At 37.3% G+C, this 20,164-nt stretch overlaps 1 protein-coding gene across 1 annotated transcript; it reads right to left on the bottom strand.

The window, feature by feature from the left end:
- Positions 1 to 14,965: 14,965 nt before the first annotated feature.
- On the bottom strand, positions 14,966 to 19,598 carry LOC131050164 (TMV resistance protein N). The gene is made up of 5 exons (XM_057984340.2): positions 18,916 to 19,598; positions 17,706 to 18,795; positions 17,257 to 17,589; positions 15,554 to 17,158; positions 14,966 to 15,469 (listed from the first exon to the last, which is right to left on the bottom strand). The coding sequence occupies exons 1-5, from the start codon at positions 19,443 to 19,445 to the stop codon at positions 15,044 to 15,046; spliced, it is 3,984 nt and encodes a 1,327-aa protein (XP_057840323.2). The 5' UTR covers positions 19,446 to 19,598; the 3' UTR covers positions 14,966 to 15,043.
- Between the last annotated feature and the right edge of the window lie 566 nt (positions 19,599 to 20,164).

The raw sequence follows: 20,164 nt of genomic DNA, 5'->3' as shown, positions 1-20,164 counted from the left end.
TCTAGATATAAGAGCTAGAAAGTGCCATGATTCAACCAACAAGTATCTCCCTCAAGCGGTTAATCTTTCAAGAAAGGGACCAAAGCTCTTATACAAATTGTTGAATTGGTTGAATGGACCAAAATACTAAGAGGGGAAGGGAGGGTGAATCGGTATTCCCAATTTTCAAAAAATTTACTGATATATTAATCTTATCAAGTAATCTCATCAACATGAAATGGCAAATGCAGAATAAACAAATAACACAACCAAAAATTGAACACCAAATTTTATACATGGAAAATCCAAATGGGAAAAACCACAGAGAGGGTTAGCTCTCAAATAATATAACTAGTTATCTGATGTTTACAAAAAGGGTGGCTCATTGCCAGCACAAAAGTGGGTCACTGTCGAAATGCTCACTACAATAGAAAGTAAGTGAACTAGGAAAATTGCATTTCCTAATGCATGAATTTAGTTCCAAGTTAAGCTCAAATAACTACTCATAGAACTCACAGCTAATCCAGTGAGGGATCATTGTACCACTGTCTACAATCACCTATAGCAATTCTATTAAGGTATTACTGCACTACTCTATTGAACCAACTGCTTCTAATAGATCCAGTAAAGAATTACTACAACACTATCCACACTCAGACTCTTCTTCACATATTGTCGCTCATACACTATATACTCCTCCTTTCATTGCAATTTCTCTTCTATCCACAACTTTGTCACTTGTTCACTTCTTACTTTGTCACACAATACCCACATATACTCTTCTATTCCACACACTACTTCTCTTGTCTGATATCTCACACACACACATCTTCTAAGTATAGATATCGATAAGCACATACACCAAAATACTATGTTGACCAAGCACAAATGATTTACACAATAACACAATGCTCAGATCAACACGTTATCCAATAAATCCCTCGACCAAAAAATATGATAACAAAGTCAGCCTTTACATGCTTCCTTTACACACTTTACTTATGAAAACGTACACCTTGATTACCGAAACAAAACAGGGGTCTAGTGGACCCATAGACTTTGGACCCATAAGCAAAATTTCCAAGCACAACAATTCTCAAACTTCAAGATACAGATGCCGCATATTCTGGAACATAAAACCATGTAACATAATCATCCAGATAGCAATACAACAAATACAACTTATATAGCTACTATGATTGATATAACGGATAGCTGATATCGGAACTAGATGCAAACCATGATAAGTGAAATACATGATTTCAAAGAAGAGAATCTTCCAAAAATGACTCCAATAGATCATATATACTTCACTTCAACATATCACATACATATCTATCTTCCACTGTTGCTCAACAAGCCTCATTCGGTCCAAGTGGGTAACCAAGTTTGACATCAATGACAACAATGGAAATATTCATACAATTCTAACAAATCCTACACATGTTAGTTAAGGGGGAAACCTTGTTAATCAAAATTCTTTTACACCTTCTTCTGTGAGTCTTCCATTTGTGACCCAATCATCTCCCATACCTACATATCATAGTGTTCCACCTCCTTACTCTCAACCTCAACCTACATACAACAATGTTACTCCTCCATCCCAATCCAATATGTCCAATTTCAATCCATCCACTTAAGAAACCATCAATAACTTACCCCAAATTGTCTCATCCTTACAAAAATAGTAGGCTTCCATCACCCAATCCAAGTTTAATGTGTCTACATTTGATGTAGTGAGCACGATATCCAATGAAATTGTTCATTCTATCCCTCCTAAACTTATGGAATTCCCTCAATTAGAGTTGGACAATGGAAAAAGTGATCACTTGATTCATGTGAAAACATTCAAAATTTGCTCATGGTCAAAGACTTATGGCTAAATTGTTTACTCGAACCTTTAGGAATAAAGCCTCACAATGGTATTGTTCTTTTCCTCTTTATTCTATTACATCATTTCAACAATTAGCTAATGCTTTCATTCAACAATTTCACAATAATATTGGTCCTAAGATTACTTTGCCTGATTTGAATCATTGTAAGCAAGGTTTTAAAGAAAAAGTGACTAATTTTATTGGTAGATATAACATTTGTATTCTCAAATTTATTATCATATGCATGATCCTGATGTTCAAAGAATTGGTATTGCTAATTTATAAAAAGACATTAGGGGTAAGCTTCTCTTTTCTGAGTTTAGTTCATTTATGCAGATGTGTGCAATACTTCATAATTATCAACGTCAAGTGAGTCAATTTGAATCATCTCCTTCAATGGGTCTGGTTGATAAGAATGAGAGTGCTCAACAATATTTTGTGAAGTTTAAACAGAACAAGGGATACATCAAGATCAATGGAAACATCAACACTTAAGTAGTAGCCACTACATTAGGTGTGGCTCCTTTATCCAAATACTTTAGAAAATAATTTACTCCTCTTTCCAAGTCTTTGCATAGCATAATGACACAATTGATAAATAAAAATGTGTTGAAACTCCCTCCCATTAGGCCAATCAAGACATCCAAACCTTTTCCTCCTTACCATGATCTCAAAGCCTGTTACCAATTTAATCGTCAACCCGATCATGATACTAAGAACTTTTATACCTTAAGGAGTGGGATTCAAGACTTTATTGATAACAATACCATATATGTAGCTAGTGTGAATGAAAAAGGAAACAAATCCGTAGCTCCTCCTAATCAAAATCTCCAAATCTTTACTAATCCTTTTCCTTCTCATTCTACTAATGTGGTTTTGATTAAGTAAAAATAGGCATTTGAAAGGTGCCCTAACCTTGTACAAGCCAGGATATCAAAGAAGCATGAAAAGAAAGTGCCTGAACACTTCAAGAAACAAAAAGATCCCGCCCGAACAAAAAGGGATCAGAAAGCATTACAAGTAAAACCTGAAAAAGACAGCACAGAGACAACAGAAAAGATAGGACAAGGACCCTAATAGAAACAGAGACAGAGACCTAAATACTTTTCATAATATCCTTGGCATGAACAACCATCTGTTTCATGTTGTTCTCCGAATTCTTTAGTTCCTCCAACTCACAACCTTTGATGTCATCCTTGATCCTTGTATTCGCTATGGTTCTCTTATCATGGCCCTTCTTGTCCGACTGGTCTTTATCACCTTCCTTCTCGGTATTGTTCTCAAATCTGTTGATCAGAATGTTCATATTATCAATCGAAGCTTTGAGGATCTAAAAATTTTGATCCGCAATCTTCTTGACATTGTGTTCCATTATGTCGATTCTGCTACCCAGATTGTTCATTTTACTTTCCAAATCCTTAATTTACTTTTTTGTTGTCTTCCATCTCTTTAACCTTGTTTTTCGTGGCTATAATTTTACTCACCATGCTTTCAATTTCTTCTGCATGGTTTAGAACCTCAACCAGTTCCTTAACATGTTCCGCCAGGGGTTTATCACCAATCATGACTCTTGCAATCGCCTTCATATCAGTCTTCAAGTTGTTAATATCCTTTGCCATGCTTCCTATGGTATCACAGAAAGCTTTAAGAGTATCATACTCACCGATACCGCTTTTATCCCCTTCCTCCTCCTCTTTCAAACTTTTGGTGTTCAAACCCTCAATGCCTATCACCAAATTTTCTTCCCCCTCTTTTTCTAGACCCTCATCCTTCTTGTTCTCCTCAATTTCCTCCTCAGAATCTACCAGAACATGGCTGATGTCTTTATTATTACCTTTTTTAGTATTCTTTCTCTGATTCTGCTTTCCAATTGCTTTCCCTTTCTTTTTTTTAATAATTTTTTTCTCAAAGGATTCAGTATCAGAATCAGCAATGTCTAAGTCAACCACAATCCTTTTCCTCTTGGCCCTATTCCTCCCTTTTTTACTAGTCTCTTCCAAATCTCCCTCAGTCTCCGAGTCAAAGTTAAATCCGCTGGCTTCACTCTCTGTAGTCTCATCTCTAGCATTTTTCCTTTAATAGGTTTATCAATGCACTTCCCTTTTAGCATTTTATAAACTAGAACCATGAGCCCTTGGTGAAGGGCATGGTCACCTTTGGGATCCTTCTGAACCTCCTTGACAGTATGGTTCATTGAACAGGCAAGGTAATAAGGCAAACTCACCTTTTCCCCATGTCGGAAATGGTTAACCAGGACAAAGTGATGACCATAAGCTCTGGTAAGCCTACCATCCAAAGTAATGTACTCAATAGAAGCAAATAAAACAAACCTCCAAGGCCTGCACATCCACTACGGGGAATGGTAGGAATTATCAATTTTCACCATCTTTCTCCTCTCATCGTCCATGACTGGGAACTTATCCGCTGCCTTGTCAGACATACTATGGTCCCTATAATATTTCATACCCTCAGTGAGCATCCCTGTTGCCTCAACAATGACCTCCTCATCGACATTCATCATCTGGGACCCAACCAGAATTTTACCATTTTTCCAATTCTTGATGAAATAGTTGGTAATTGTGGGATCTTTCCCACTTAACCTCTCCATAAAAACATTCAGACCCCCCTCCTAAAGGATATCCCACACTTCAATTTTCTTTCTCCATTCTGAGCAAGAGGTGGGTTCAAATCTTTTCTTACTGCCTCCCATTTTTTCAGCAATTTCTTGAAACTTCTTTCTCTTGACTTCAAAAACAACTCCCTGGTTTCTGCAAGTGCCCTGTAAAAACACCCAAAATCCATGCCAAACACTTATGAAAATACACCTATATGAATGCTCATTACCTTCATAAGAATCATGCATCGGTATCTACTAATGTGGTTGAGTCCAAGAGCCTCTTGCATATTCTCCTAATGACCTTGGTATTGAGTCTAATAATGTGGTGAATCTTGTTGATTAACCTACACCTCCTAAGGACCTATGCATTACCTTTGATCCTAGTGAGACTATCATTGCACATGATGGCCCACTATATATCACTGTGAAGATCAAAGACAAACTCCCAGGAGGGGTGTTCATTGATCCAACATGTATGGTGAATGCGATCACTGAAGAATATATTTATACTTTATAATTGCATCAAGTAACATATGATAAATCTTAAGTATTGGTCAAGGTGTATTATGGTTTCTCTTGCCCTAATATTGGTTCTATTACTCTTCCTGTAGAGGTTGGTGCTAAGTTCCTAGATGTCACTTTTTCTATCATTCCTACATTCGATCAATTTAGTGTGAAGTTGGGATATCCTTGGCTCTCTTCCATGAAAGTGATCCCTTCTACTATTCATAAATGTTTAAAATTTCCTTATAATGAAAAAATCATAACGATCAATCATAGTGTGTATCAATCCATGGTGAGGCATGGAGATGTCACCCTTGATTATTTTTGGCCTAAACAAGTTGGGCCTCTTAAACCTTGAAGTGATGCATTCTTCCAATCTTATGAAAAGTGGAAGACTATTATGATCTTATCATTAAGCCTAGTGAATCTAGACCTATTCCTCCTCCTCATGATGCACTCGGTCTCCTTCTTATACCTTTTATTCCCCCTATATGTGTCATAGTTCTGCCTCCTACATCTTATAAAGGGAAGCACCTGACATCTCCTATTTTTCAATCTAGTAGACCTTCTCCCATTCCCTCTCCTTTAAAGGAAGAGAAGAAGTGTATTTCCATTGATCCAAAACCTTGACAACCCTCGTCTAAAACTAAAAGAAACCATTATGCAAGAGAACATCGGTGGAGATCGCGTGTTAAGGCTCATCAAATTGTTTTTCAATCCATTTCCTCCCCGAAGACACCAAATATTGAGTTAGTCCCATTTTTCAAGCTTCACCTAACCCTAGGGAGCAATTTCAACCTAAATCACCAAGATTAAAAAATGCTTAAGAAAGATTATGGTTCATGTTCTACTTGTATTAGAGATTCTATTTTTATTAATCTTGAGGAAGAAATGGATGAAAATGATGTTGATGATAACAATGTTGATGCTAATGATTCCAATGATGAATACGAGCTTGTTGATGTTGACAATGATTTATCTAAAAGTCTTCAAAATCATTAATCCTAGCTCCTACTGATAGACCAAATGACTCATAATTAGAGTATGGTCCTTGTTTGGAACTTGTAGTAGCTCCATCTACCGTGCTCGAAGTTTCTCCTCTTGCATCTTATCCACCTTCCCAAAACAATAATCAGTAAGATTGGGAGGTAGATAATTTGCTTGATTAGCTTAATTTGAGTCATAGATTCTCTCTCCTCACTTGCTTGTTCGTAATGTGTTTCCTCGTGATGTGTTTTTATGTTATGTTAGGTTCTCTTTGGATGACTCTTGTCACTCTATTGGTACGAGGTAATAAAGAGACTGAATCTATTGTGACATTCTTCTATCTGAATCTCAATTCTTCTATTTGTTGCCCCTTGTGTTATCTACTTGGGGACAATGCAAAGCATTGAGATCTCTCTTTCGGTCTCTTCCATGTTGACTCAAAAGGCACATGTTCCCTTCTTCCATTGTGCTTGTGGTTCTACTTCCTTTGAGGGATGAGGTCAATTCAATACATACATATTCATGTTATAGATTATTTATCACAAGAGCAATTTGACCCCAAAGTTAGTGGATCCCTTATGTGTTTTATGTTTTGTGACCATTATCCTTTGATTTTTCCTTTCTTGGTGGCATATCATTATGGTAATGTGCTTGTCTTTTGGATGTAAGTCGTATGTAATCACTTTAACATGGGGGCATACACTCCACTCAATGTTTCACTTTATGCACACACTATCACATGTCTCGATACTCAAGTTACTTTGCAAACTACACCTTTTTCTTTGTAATTTGGTTTTTTTCTTTTTTTATGACTCATAGTAAGCGAACCTTACTAAGCTAGCAGTCATGTTTCTCTCCTCATTTCTTTTGATGTCCCTTTTATCTTGATGTTGAAGTAGTAAGATCTTAAAGACCCTTGAGGGCTTAGTGTGTCTTGTCTCTTTGATGTCTTGATAAAAGTTTTCAATACAAACCTTTATACTTTGTCGAGAGTATACTTAATCTAATACTCTCACTAAAGTGGGTGCTAAATGTAGCATCCTAAATTATATTCCCTTATAATTTTGTCCTCACTTGGGCCCTCACCTTGGTGTTCATCCCCTAAGGCCTGATTGAAGCCTTGATTGTGCTCACACCATGCATTTTCACTCAAATTTTCATGTTCTACACTTCTCCCCCCAATATCCTAGGACTCTTATGTCCAGGACTAGGGTGCTAGCACCCTGGTCCTCAAGGACCGGAGCACCCAGTGCCTTGTTCCTCTTCAAAAGGACCCATTGTGGGGCCTCATGATGGTAACATAAAATGGGTAGGAACTCAGATCCCGTGTCAGCTCATGTCGAAAAATTAAAAAAAAATTCAAATTCAACTAAGCATGTGTAAAAGGAGGTATAGCCCTCTCATTTTGATATACATTCAATCAATTCAACATCTGATCAATCAAGCATTCATTCAAATTGAAGTGAGCAAGAAAGATCAGTCTTCTTTCAAGCATTGGAGAAAAAGTAAATTCAAGATTCAAGCATTAGAGATTGCATTCATGTTCTATGTTTTATGAAGACTATCTACATGAAACCCTAATTCCTTGTGAAGACAAACACAAATTCATAAAAAGGTATATAATTAGTGTTTTAGACATTTTCATCATTTCCCTCAAAAGGAAATAATTTCCATTACATTTCAATTCTATTTCATGGTTAATTTCAAAACCAGGGTTTGACCTAAGGCAAACCCCTATTCCCAACCATTCTCACTTCTCTATTGTGTGCAAGAATAGGTACAAATCTGTAATTTTCAAGATCAACATATTCATAGAGACAAACAAATTCCCTTTGGACGATGAAAATTTTGAAGGACCAAAGTGACGAGTATTCCAGTCTTGACAATTCAGGACGACCTTCTTGGAATAGATCTGAACACTCACATATTGCTCAGATCTAGGTTCATAGCTCCATTTTGATGATTGTAGCTCACTGTTTGTGCATATTTGATTTAACTTACATACATTTACCCTGAATTCAATATTATTAATCAAATCAATTCAATTTAAAGGGAAAGAAGAGGCACATCTTAAACCCCTATAATCTTATCATAATCTAGATCTAGCAAGGATATATCTATCAAACTCTAGCTTTCCCTAATGTGATGGTTCCTAAGCAAAAAATAATGGTTTTACTACATCATTGGGTGAAACCCTAATTTTTCACCCTTCACAATCTATACAAGGGTCAACCCACTTTGTCAAGGATGGAAAATGAGGTGCAATGGGTGACAGGCATAGAAATAGGCCACATAGATATGGAAGCAATAAGGCCAGCCATATGGGACAAAGATGCTAACATTTCTTACCTAAGAAAGGAGAGGCTCGGATTACCACATGAGATTGTATTTCCTCAAAAAGTCCAATCAACAGAGTTGATCATGGTAATTTCTCAACATTACAATGAGGCTACAAGGCAATGTTTGGATGGTAAAGGAAATGTAATTATGGACTTATCCACAACTATGATAGCCCAAACATTCAAGATACTACAATTTGATCAATCTTTACAAGATACATAAGAAGAATCCTTATCTAATTACTCTAAGAATGAAGATAAGTATAAGGATTATTTGAATAAGACATGGCTAAAACAACCTCTCAAGTCTGATAATAAGGTCATTGATAATATTTACAAGTTAGATTGCAAGGATGCGATGATAGAACTTATTATACAACTTAGCAGAGCATTTGGGAAAGAATGTTCTAAGTTTTATTCCTCATGGATGTATTATTACATCTTCACTATCCTAAAAGGTGAGTACCACTTTGATTGGGCACAGATCATTTCAAATAACTTGGATGAGCAGATCAAAAAGGTTCTTAAGATAAAGAATTTCTTTATGACTTATGTAATTTGGTTGGTTTCTTGAAGAGGAGTATTCCTTGGATTAGATACAAAAGAGAGAATGGACGAAGTTCTAGGTAATATCTTGCCATGGGAGAACCTTCGCCAACTGCACTTAAAGCCATCAAATGATCACTTCATAAGAGTTAATGATGCATTCTTAGATGCAATTATTATCAAACTCACAAGAGATGTGGGATACTGCCTATCAAAAGAAGCAATGGAACTAGTGAAGACATGGGGGACTTATTTCATCGAAAACCCTAAGTCCACTTATATCAAATTGAGCGGATTCCATTATCATCCTTTCTTGGTACCAAGATATTGCAAACATAAATCATTTTATTGGAATTCTCCAAGCAAATAGTGGAGGTGCAAGCATTGATGACTTTAAAACACAAGTCTGGAGTAGGTTTTCCTTTCAAGCTTGAATTTTACAAGTGCCCTAATCTGCATGCATCTAAGACAATAATTCATGAACTACAAGCTTTAAACATTAAGGAGTATGAATCAAGGGGGACTATTTATGATCCAACGAGTAAATTAAAAGCTTTGATTCCTAACTCATTTCAAGATTATGTACCTACCTTAGAAGATTTCTAGGCCAAGATGCAAGATAGTTTTGAAGCCTAGATGTGTAGATACTATAGACTAACAATATTTCAAATGAGAGCATTCAAAATAATGAAGGATATCCTAGAGAGATTCTTGGACAATGGATAAATCATAGATCCCATCTATGAAACACATCAAGTAGCTCAAAGACCCCTTGCCTCAATTAGGTGGTCTAGAAAGGAGAATACCAAAATTGAAGGTCTGACACTCAAGATGATCAACATGAGTACACAATGAATAAACTTAAGGCTCTCATCTATGCCAAGCAAGTCAAAAGAAAAGGGTAAGAAGAAAAAACCCAAAGATAACCCTCAGCCTAAAGTGACTACGTAATATGAGAGAAAGAAGAAGAAGAGTAAGAGGGATAAAGGAGGTTAGGATGAGGATCTCATGGATGAAGAGGAAGTAGGAGTGATTAAGAAAAAACTAGATGAACAAATGCAAGAAGAAAGTTCCTTAAAACAATTTTAGAGGTAGGAGTAATGACAGGACTTGCAATAGTTGCACAAGCAACAATAGCTCCTCCAAGAATGATATAGGACTAATTCTCAAAGAAGGGAAGAAGAAGAAGAAAGTCATAGTGTAGCTACAATGTCCTCAGAAATTCAACCACCTTCACAAGAAAACAAACCAAAAATCCATGACATGGAAGATGATGAGGATGATGAAGAGACAAAAATAGATGAGAAAAGTGTTTGGTATGGAGCCTAATCTGTCTCCAAGTGGGAGATTGTTGGTATGCAGTGACTAATCATGTTGTTGGGCTTAAATATTGGTAGCTTTGTCAGTCACGCTTCCCCATAATTTAACCAGGGGGTATAAGAAGTAGAGTAATGGGAGTTGTGAGTGCAGGTAAATGAACAATCCCAGAAAAGAGAATTGGAATGTAATAAAGTGGATTCTCGGGTATTTGAGAGGTAATACTACACAATAATTATGTTTTGGAGGTTCTAATTCTACTCTCCAGGGATATGTTGACTCAGATCTAGTAGGAGATAGTGATAGCAAGAGGAGCAAAACAAGGTATGTGTTTATTTTAGGTGGAACAATAGCTAGTTGAATTTCATGGTTGCAAAAGGTTGTTGCACTCTCCACCACAAAAGCAGAATATGTTGCTACTATAGAGGCTAGTAAGGAGGTGATCTGTTTACAATGGTTTATGGAGAATTGGGCAAGCAGTAGGAGAATAGAAGGTTATACAGTGATAATCATAGTGTCATTCATCTTGCAAATAATTCAGCCCTTCACTCTAAGAAAAAACATATATAGCTTAGGTACCATTTCATATGCTTTGTAGTAGAGGATGGATAGTTGAAGTTGGAGAAGATACACACTACCAATAATCATGCAAATATGTTGACCAAGACAGTAACTCAATAAAAACTTACTCCTTGCTTAGTTTGTATTGGCCTTCAAGCATGATACTATTGGAGATGAGAAACAAGCTACGTCTAGGTGTGTCAATCTAGTGGGAGCTACAAATGCAGCGGTGTTTGTCATAGATGTTTCTCCAAGTGGGAGATTGTTTGGTATGGAGCCTGATCAATCTCTAAGTGGGAGTTCATTTGTATGTGGCAATTGGTCATGTTGTTGAGCTTAAATTTTGGTAAATTTGTTAGCCGCATTTGCCCCCCTGATTATTTAACAAGAGAGTGCAGGGGGTAGAGACCCTCCTACGAGGTCTTGTCCCCCCAATGTGGGCATTGGGGGAAAAACCCCTAGTCGAGGGTTTTGAGGGCAATGCCCTTAAAGCCAAAAATTTCCCATTATTTCATAAAGGATTCGGCTAGGGTTTTGGTATGTAAGCCAACCTTTGTAAACTGCCAAAAAGGCTTATAAGTAAGTGGCTATGTAATGAAAAAGATATCATATTGTAATTTGTTCTTCACTAGATAATAGAAAATAAGTGGATGGCTATTTCTCTAGTAGATGTAGGCCACATTGGGTGAACCATGTTAAATCTCTATGTTATTGTGTTTTGTTATTTTTCCTATCTTATTCTACATTATATTAAATATTGTTTATATCTCTAGTTTGCCTAAAAAAACCTAACAAAAAGGATCGTGGCTCAAGTGGTTGGCCCTAAAAAGAAAAAAATCCTCCTCCTCAAGTAACACAAGAGCCATCATCATCCAAGAAATCAACAATGGTCGAGCAACAATAGTAATATATATCAATATTGACCATTCAAGAGGTGACTATTCCTTAGGTTCTAGTCATCACTCTTGAATAGAACCGAGCCAAGAACAAAGGATAATGGAGATAGATGTGGATACAAAGGATGCTAAAATGGTGTTGACACAATAGGATCAAGCTTGATCAAAGTTGATGAAGTTTAGGAAAATAAGAAGAGAGGAATTGGCAAAGATACAAGAAGAAGAGGAAGAGGAAGATCTTTCTTGACCACCTCCAAAGAACCCTCTTCCTAAGGAACAACATGAGGCATCGAAACAATCACCATCCATTAACACACAAGACTAGGCTCTTTTGTAGGAGGGTTTTCATCTCAAATTCAATATAATTCATATTTTCCTCAATGGTTACAGCTTAATCTCCAAATGAAGAAGAAAACAATGCTTAAGAGAGTAAGTATTGAAGATATGATCAAAGAGGTTGAGGCTCCAAGAAATCCAAATAAGGCAAGGACCATATACTCTAATTCTAGAGATTCTCAAGGAGAAGTGTTTGTTGACATTGTTGCTCCTATAATAGACAAAGATCCCCAAGAAATGAATCCCTTGTATTATCAAGTCTCTATACTAAAATTGAGAAAGAAAACCAAATGGGGAGAAGTGGCAACTGTCAATGTAGCCACTAAAACACCCAAATAAATAATGCATAAGGAATATCTATCAAAACAGGAGTTGAAAGCCAAAGTTGCATATTTCGAACAATTCTTCAAGGATGTTGTTGCTCCTTTAGCCTCTCAGTCCTCAAGAGTACAGGTACCTCCTTTGATCCCAAAGATAAAGATTGACTCACTATATGCCATGAATGGAAAGGCCACAACAATGGATACATGGGTTATAGAACATATGAACAAGATCAAGTCATTAATTACCAAGTCTTATGACATGTATGAGGAGGAATGTGAACTAGAATTGGTTATGTTAGCCCTTGCTAATGAATGGGACCAAAATTCTCAAAATCTCGGAGAGAAAATCGATTTATGAATAAAATAAAAGGAATGACTGAGTATGAAATCAAAGTTCAAAAAATCTCGTAGGAGATGAGGAGTGTGGTTTCATATAGAGTTGTCTAGACAAGTTGGAGTTCAAGTTATAAATCATGGTTAATTATAGGAGTGACATAGTAACAAGTCACTACCCCGTGCTGAATGAACATTAGGCATATGAGGACTACATAACAACCAATGTAAAGGCTCATTTCCACAGGTGAGATGTGGGTTGCTTAGATACCATGGAAGTTGTTCTATCTGAATGGGATAGAAGGGTGGAGGAGAAGTTTGGCCTAAATAGGAAGTTTGATGAACATGTCCTCAATGAGTGCATAGAAATGATCATTGCTACTGACCATGTCACGAAGGTGGTGGAAACCTTAGAGGATACACTTGGTAAGTTGAAAGAGGCAATTAGAGTTGCTAAGTTTCAGATAGAATAAATAGATGGTCCCGATGAGTAGTCCCTAGGCCAATGTTTGGAAAACTATGAAGAGTATAAGGAAAGGCTTGAGAAGGCTTTATTCTCGTAGGATTTGAAATTTTGAATTTTGATCAAGCATGGAATGGAGAGTCAATTTCTAGTTAATTCTTAGTATTGACATGGAAATCCTATCTACATGGTAGGAAAGCAACAAAGCACAGATAGTGAACTACAACCAAAATGGTGAGTTTTCTTCTTCATATTGTAGTCTCGTCTCCTCTTCCTTTGCATGCATGTAATTAGCAGTAGTATACAAAGGACATAGAGGTAAGTGTGAGTTGTCAAAATCAGTTCCAACTTAGCATCTCTTTACTTCCAATTGACGACTTCGTCTTGCTAATTTGGGGGTGTTAAGCTTAGAATGAGTTAAGGTCAGCATCTTGCATGTTGGTTGAACTTCCTAAAAAGTAGGAATTTTGGACAAGTTAGTTCCTAGAAATGAGGAGATCTCCTATAAATTCATGTTTTCAAGACATTGTAAAGGTCTTCATGTTAATGATTTGAGGCTCATAACATAGTTTTAATAGTTTACTTCAGTTTTAAAATCTTTTTTTCTTTGTCCAAAGATACATTTTGCGAAGATAGTGGATTTGAGTGCTAGTGATTTGCTAGTACATATTTCAATACATCAAGCTTTTGTGGATTCATTGTCTCGTGGGACTCTTCTTCAAGATTCTTGGTATTTATTTCTTTGTAATTGCATATTTTGTGATTCAAGAATGATTTAAAATAAGACATACCTACTCAATTATCCAAATAATTAAAATAACTGTTTAATAATTCCTAAGTGATTGTGTGTGCATTCGATCATAGCCATTCATTTTCAAGATGCTAAGCTTTTTCTATCTTCAATTATATTCTCTTTCTTATGAGGGTGTTGACTTGCTTGTGCAATCATGGAAAAAAGAAAAACATTAATTTATGTTGGTACCCATATAAACAAGATCAAAATCAAATATTATACTCATCATAATTTTTCCCACTATTCATAATAAGGTTCAACTTTGATCAACACATCCAAAATTTAAATATTTAATGTGAGATGTTCAATCTAATCAAAATGGGTTGTGACTTATTCTCTTAAGATCATAAAACTACTCTGTCTATGGACTTGGCCCTAATAATCAACCGTACTCACTAATGATACTTTAAAATAGCACCATCCTTTCAAGAATTCAAATACGAGAGAATTAAGGTGAAATGAGTTTTATAAGTTTGCATCTTATCAAGATGATCATATAAATTATAGATTAATCACACATTAAATAATTCATGTAATCCTCTCAAGGTTGAGTTGAGAAGATCAAATTTGACCCACATTGACTAAAACATTCAACATACTAGTATTATTAATTATTTGTACTTGGACATCGACATTTACTCTTCATCAACTTTTATGGAGCATGAACCTTTATCTATCATCATTATTTCTAAATTTATTGGTGCCATGTCTATCAACATGTATTCTTCCAACAATATTTCAATTTAGCAATTCCTAGCTCTAATTTATCTAAATTAAGTATGTTGAGAGACATCTTATAATGACATTAAAGATCATGATTGTATATATTAAAAAATAAAACATAATCTATATATTTTTTTAAAAACCTAAAACTATAAACCAACTCTTGCATAAATAAAAATAAAATAATTTATTAAATAAATCTAAATTAAAATAACATAACTTTCAATAAATAAAAATAATTATATAATTAAATACAATAATTTTAAAATAAATAAAATAATCCAAAAGTCATATCTCTAATTTTAAAAATATTTTTAAAATATTTTTATTTTTATTTTTAAATTTATCTAATTATCTTCAACACTAAATGACTATTCTTGCAAAATAAATATTCTTTTATTTAATTTAAACTTTTTGTCTCGCATCAATGGAAATTTGGAAAGTTACACATATTAGATGAACAATGGCCAGAATCGTGTAATTCCCCCTAGCACTCTTCCTTCCTCTCCCATCAACATCATTCCTCTCTTAACCTCACTCTTCCTTCCTGATGCATACAAACAAACTTTCCCAAAAAGCAAGTCTATTTCTTGTCTCAACACAACTACAATCACCCATTTCCCCTCTCTCAATCGCACATCTTTGATTACCGGCCGACCACTAACATTCATATAGAATCCACTATATGCGGATGAATTTACAAGGAAACATACGACGACCGCATCGGAAGCATTCGTCTTCGCACATTCTACCTCCCATTGACTTCTACATATCTTTTTGAATGGCAGCATGGTAAGGGTGGGACAGGAAAGAGAATTCATCACCGACTCTGCACCACTCACTGCCCTTCCGCATATCACCATCTCGCCTGGCCATTTCTGCAACAAAATTATTCCACCCAATAAAATTAACTGCATCACAATTTATATGTTTTAACATAACCAAGCCACAGTTTTGATTACCTTTATAGTCTGAATGCAGCGTTGAATAGCTGATCTGTTCTCTGCTACCATTACCAATCTCTCCAATTTCTCCATGCCCTCCAAACTTTGTATGCCTTGGCACTTCCATGATGTCTTTACCTCCAACGTCTCCAATGACCTCAGATTCTCTAGCCCTTCGATTCTCATAACTTTGTCACAATCTTTTACCCTAACCTCTTTGATGGACTGGAAATCTGCAAAACTTGAGACCTCATTTAACTCCGAACAATTGCTTATAGAAAGAGACTGAAGGTTTGCTAGACCGCGAAGACCCATTATCTTCTTCAGCGATTTAGAGTTGGATACCTCTAGCCTCCGCAGTGATGTCGGCAGGGTTTGGATATCCACTAGATCACCATTGTTGCCAAGTTGGAGAGCTTCGAGGCTGGGACAGCTGTCTCCACTTATTGATATCGTTGCCACTCCCGTGGAATATATCTCTACCTTCAAGGACCTCGAATGTTGTAGCCCTTCGATTTTGACAACTTTGTTGCAATCTTCTATCCTGACCTCTTTGATGGAATGAAAATCTGTAAAACTTGCGATCTCATTTAACTCCGGACACCATTTTATGCAAAGAAATTGAAGATTTGCTGAACAGCGAAGACCCATTATTTTCTTCAGCATTTTACATCTACTTACCCTTAGTGTCCGCATTGATGTTGGCAGGGTTTGAATATCCCTTAGATGATCATTATTGTGAAGTTCAAGCCATTCGAGGCTGGGACAGCTGTCTTCAGTTATTGATATCGTTGACACTCCTGTGGAAACTATCTTAATCATCTTCAGCATATTTAGAGACCCCACGATCTCCGGTAAAGAATTCAACATTTTACAATTAAAGAGATGCAGTGTAGTCAGGCAGGACAAGTCCATAAAAAAGGTTGGTAAACTTGTTAACAAGGGACTATTTATAACGAGTAAAGTCAAGCTGGACTGATTTACCAGAGAGGTCGGTATGGTTGTCAACAAGGGACTCTCTATGCTGAGTCGAGTCAAGCTGGACAGATTTCCGAGAGCGGACGGCAAGCTGGCCAAAAACGGACTTTGCGCTATCTCCAGCACTTCCAATTTTCTGAGTTCGCCAATGTCACTCGGAACCTGCCTTATGCCTGTCCTCACAATACGGAGCTCTTTCAAACGCACTTGATGTGTCATTTGATTTGGCAATTGTTCCAACTTCCGGCATCCTTCAAAGTTAAAATATTCCAGGTTACTTATGTTTTCCAGCATGTCGGATCTCAAGGTGAGTTCCTCACAATAATACAAAATGAGATGTTGAAGGTGTCTCAGCTGCTTGAAAGATTCTGGCAAGGTCTGCAGCCTCTTACAATAGCTCAAATCTAGATGCCGCATGTTTATCAGATCCCCCAAACGGCTAGGTAATGAAGACAGCATCGAACAAGTTGATAATCTCAGCCACTCAAGTGATCGGAGGCCACAAAACTCTTCTGGGAGTTTCTTCAATGCTGTACAATAATTGAGATCTATGCATTTCAATTCCTCTAGAAGTCCTATTGAATTTGGAATCCTTTGTAATTTATAGGCGCAAACAATCTTCAGTTCTCTTAACTGCAACGGAGGCTGCATTGAGAGGAATTGTCAATTGCACAAAAATATAGTAAGTAAAAATTGTAAGATTGCAAGTTTAGTTCTAAGTACCCAATAAAGAAAATACTTACATCTGAATTACCCCAGAGTTCTCTTAAGCGGATAGCATAGGTGAGCTCCAAAATTCTTAATTTTTTAAGTGACCATGAGAGTAGTTTTCTCCCTTCAAATTTATCCAACCTGAGCCAGACAGGGTCTTCTGATGGCGTGCCGAAATATTTGATAAACTCTTCTTCTGTGCCAGTATAAAATGTTAACCCGAGAGAGGAAGGTGGAGGGTACCCAAAAAATCTTTCCGAGGTTCCTATCAGCTCAAACAACTTTTTCAGACACTGCCGACGACGCAATGGCTCGTCAAAATATTCCAATGGAGAACGATGTATCCCTCTAATAGACCTTCCTCCCTGAATGTGAAAAACGAAGAACATGTAATGTGAGGATCAGCAGGCAGGCGTACAAACAGAAGGAAACATTCAGTAATGAAACCAAAAAAAAAAAGAAAGAAAAAAGTGAAACTCACCCTATCCTGTTTCTGTATATTCATTATTTGCTCTGGAAGCCATACTCGAGAAGGTGTATGTCCACCTGCCAGATCCCTTCCCAAATCCCTCAGGTGGTCATGCATTGTTATTATATCATTATTTCCATCCACATTAACCAAACACTTGTTAACAAGTGTTTCCCACCCCTGTAACCCACTCCATCCCGATCCATCCCATACTTGAATGGCCAAGCTTTTCTTTCGTCCGATGAAGAAACAAGCCACATCCATGAACATCTCCTTCTCTTCTTCGTCCAGTGCATCATAGCTGACTTTCAACCTCCTTTTAATATCTTCCGGCAGCACTCTTGAGATTTTATCTAGCTGAGATTCCCAAAATCCCTTAGACCTGCCATAAACTAGTCCTCCAAAGACCTCAAGCGACAAAGGCAATCCACTGCAAGATTCCAAAAACTTTTCAACAATATCTTCAAATCCCTCTTTTGGACAGGATTGTAAGAAAGCGCGCCAACAGAAAAGTTCTTTTGCATGGTAGTATGTCAATCCCTTCATCATATACATAATGGAGCCCCATTTCGCAAGGAGATGCAAGTCACGAGTTGTGACGATGACAAGACTGCTGGATGCAAGGCAGTCTTTACTTGGCAACAGAGCATCGAGTTGTTCTTCATGATCCACGTCATCCAGAACGATGAGCGCATGAACAGATCTCAACCGACTTGCCAGTCCCGCTTTGCCTTCTTCTATGTTGTCGAGTGACAAGTCTTGGACACCAAGGTCCTCCAGAAGCTTTTTCTGCTTCTCATGCAAAGCATTTCTGCTTGCAGCATCTCGCACTGCAAATACAAAACTGGATCTTTGGAAGGATGAGGATTTCCTGTTAAACAACTCTTTTGCCAGCGTCGTTTTACCTGCTCCGCCCATTCCCACGATCCCAATAACTTGAACATTGTGCTCATTCTCGGCAGGTTCAGATTGAGCTGTATTTCTTTCAAAATCCAGTACGATATCATCCAGTCCAACGGGATTACGAGCTACCAGAAAGGGCGCCTTAGGCAGTATCTTGGATGCCATATTTACAATATTCTTCAACAACATCCTCTCATCTCTAAACATATGTGCAATAAATTTTGGACAAACATGAGAACTCAAAGGCAACAATGATACCAGAAATTAAACAAGACGAGGACAAGACGATATGTGATCAGGGTAGGTGTTTACTACTTACTTATTATCCTTGACCTCGATGCCGTTAAGAAATGAAGCTCTCTCCAGTGCCACCACCCACTCCTCAACCTTTTCAGTAGAGTATCTTTGCTTATTTTCATAGTGGGAAAATGCAGCAGCATATATTCCATTTCCTTGACGCACCCAGCGCAGATCAGAAGGGTGAACATGATAGAACACTGGAATAATTGGTTTACCCGTGTCGAGCATGAAAGAGAGCTCTGCCAAACACCAGGGGAATGCAGCATAATTAATAGAGAAAATGGCAATATGAAGTAGTGCCGAGCGCATGGCCTGTTGGAGTTTTGCTGGAATGACATCGCCCGGTTGAAGAGAATCGACATCAAGAAAGACAGAGACTCCCGAAGCGCTAAGTTTGTCGTAGAGGCTAGCGGCCAGGGTGAATTTGACGTCAGATCCGCAATGGTTTATGAAAACGTCGAAAGAAGTAGAAGAGCCGGAAGAGGAGGAAGCAGCATCAGCGGTTACAGACAAGGGGACAATCTCCTGAAAAGGATACACTGTTGCCATGGAATTGAAAAACTGCACACAAATACTGCTCCAAACAGAAAGGCTAAGAAAACAAGTGAATCTGTGAGCAAACAGGGAAAAAATGTTTCTGATCGGCTCTGCGCGCGAGGTATTGTATTTTTGAAAAAACCGCGTCTCTCTACAAAGCGTGTTGCTTAAGTAAAATACGTACAATTATTCTTGACCACTTGTTCCTTATCTCGTAGCGTTTCACGGAAGGAGCTCAAATTGCAGACGTGTAAGGTGCAGATTTAGTATTGCGAGACGTGTAAGGCACAGATTAATTCTGGGAAGTTTCGAGTAAAGTCCAGAGAGCTTACAGTGCAATGCACCCAGTGTATTGAAAATGTGGTGACTTTTCAAGTGTCACTACGACAGCAATGATGCAGCGTGGGTCCAATATAGTTTATAGTGGGTTGGAATCCATTACAAAAAGACAAGCCGTCCGAAAAAAGTAGTGCAAATTTCGTCAGAAATATCTACCACTTTATCTATAGTGGAATCCAATGCACTATAATAAAAAAAGTCGATTTGACACCGCTCTGCATAATCGGCGGTCTGTACATTCAATGGTATGGGGGACCGTGAAAAACAGCTACAGTTTAATTTTATGCCACTTTTTTTTTTTTTTGGTAATGGGGCACGCACTTCAAATTATATGGCATGAATCTACACCTTCCACATTCAAAAATTAGTCAATGAGATAATTAACATATCTA

Source organism: Cryptomeria japonica, chromosome 2, assembly GCF_030272615.1.
Source record: "Cryptomeria japonica chromosome 2, Sugi_1.0, whole genome shotgun sequence".
Lineage (NCBI taxonomy): Eukaryota > Viridiplantae > Streptophyta > Pinopsida > Cupressales > Cupressaceae > Cryptomeria > Cryptomeria japonica.
Note: the sequence above shows the minus strand (reverse complement) of the source record. Positions and strands in the feature narration are given on the sequence as shown.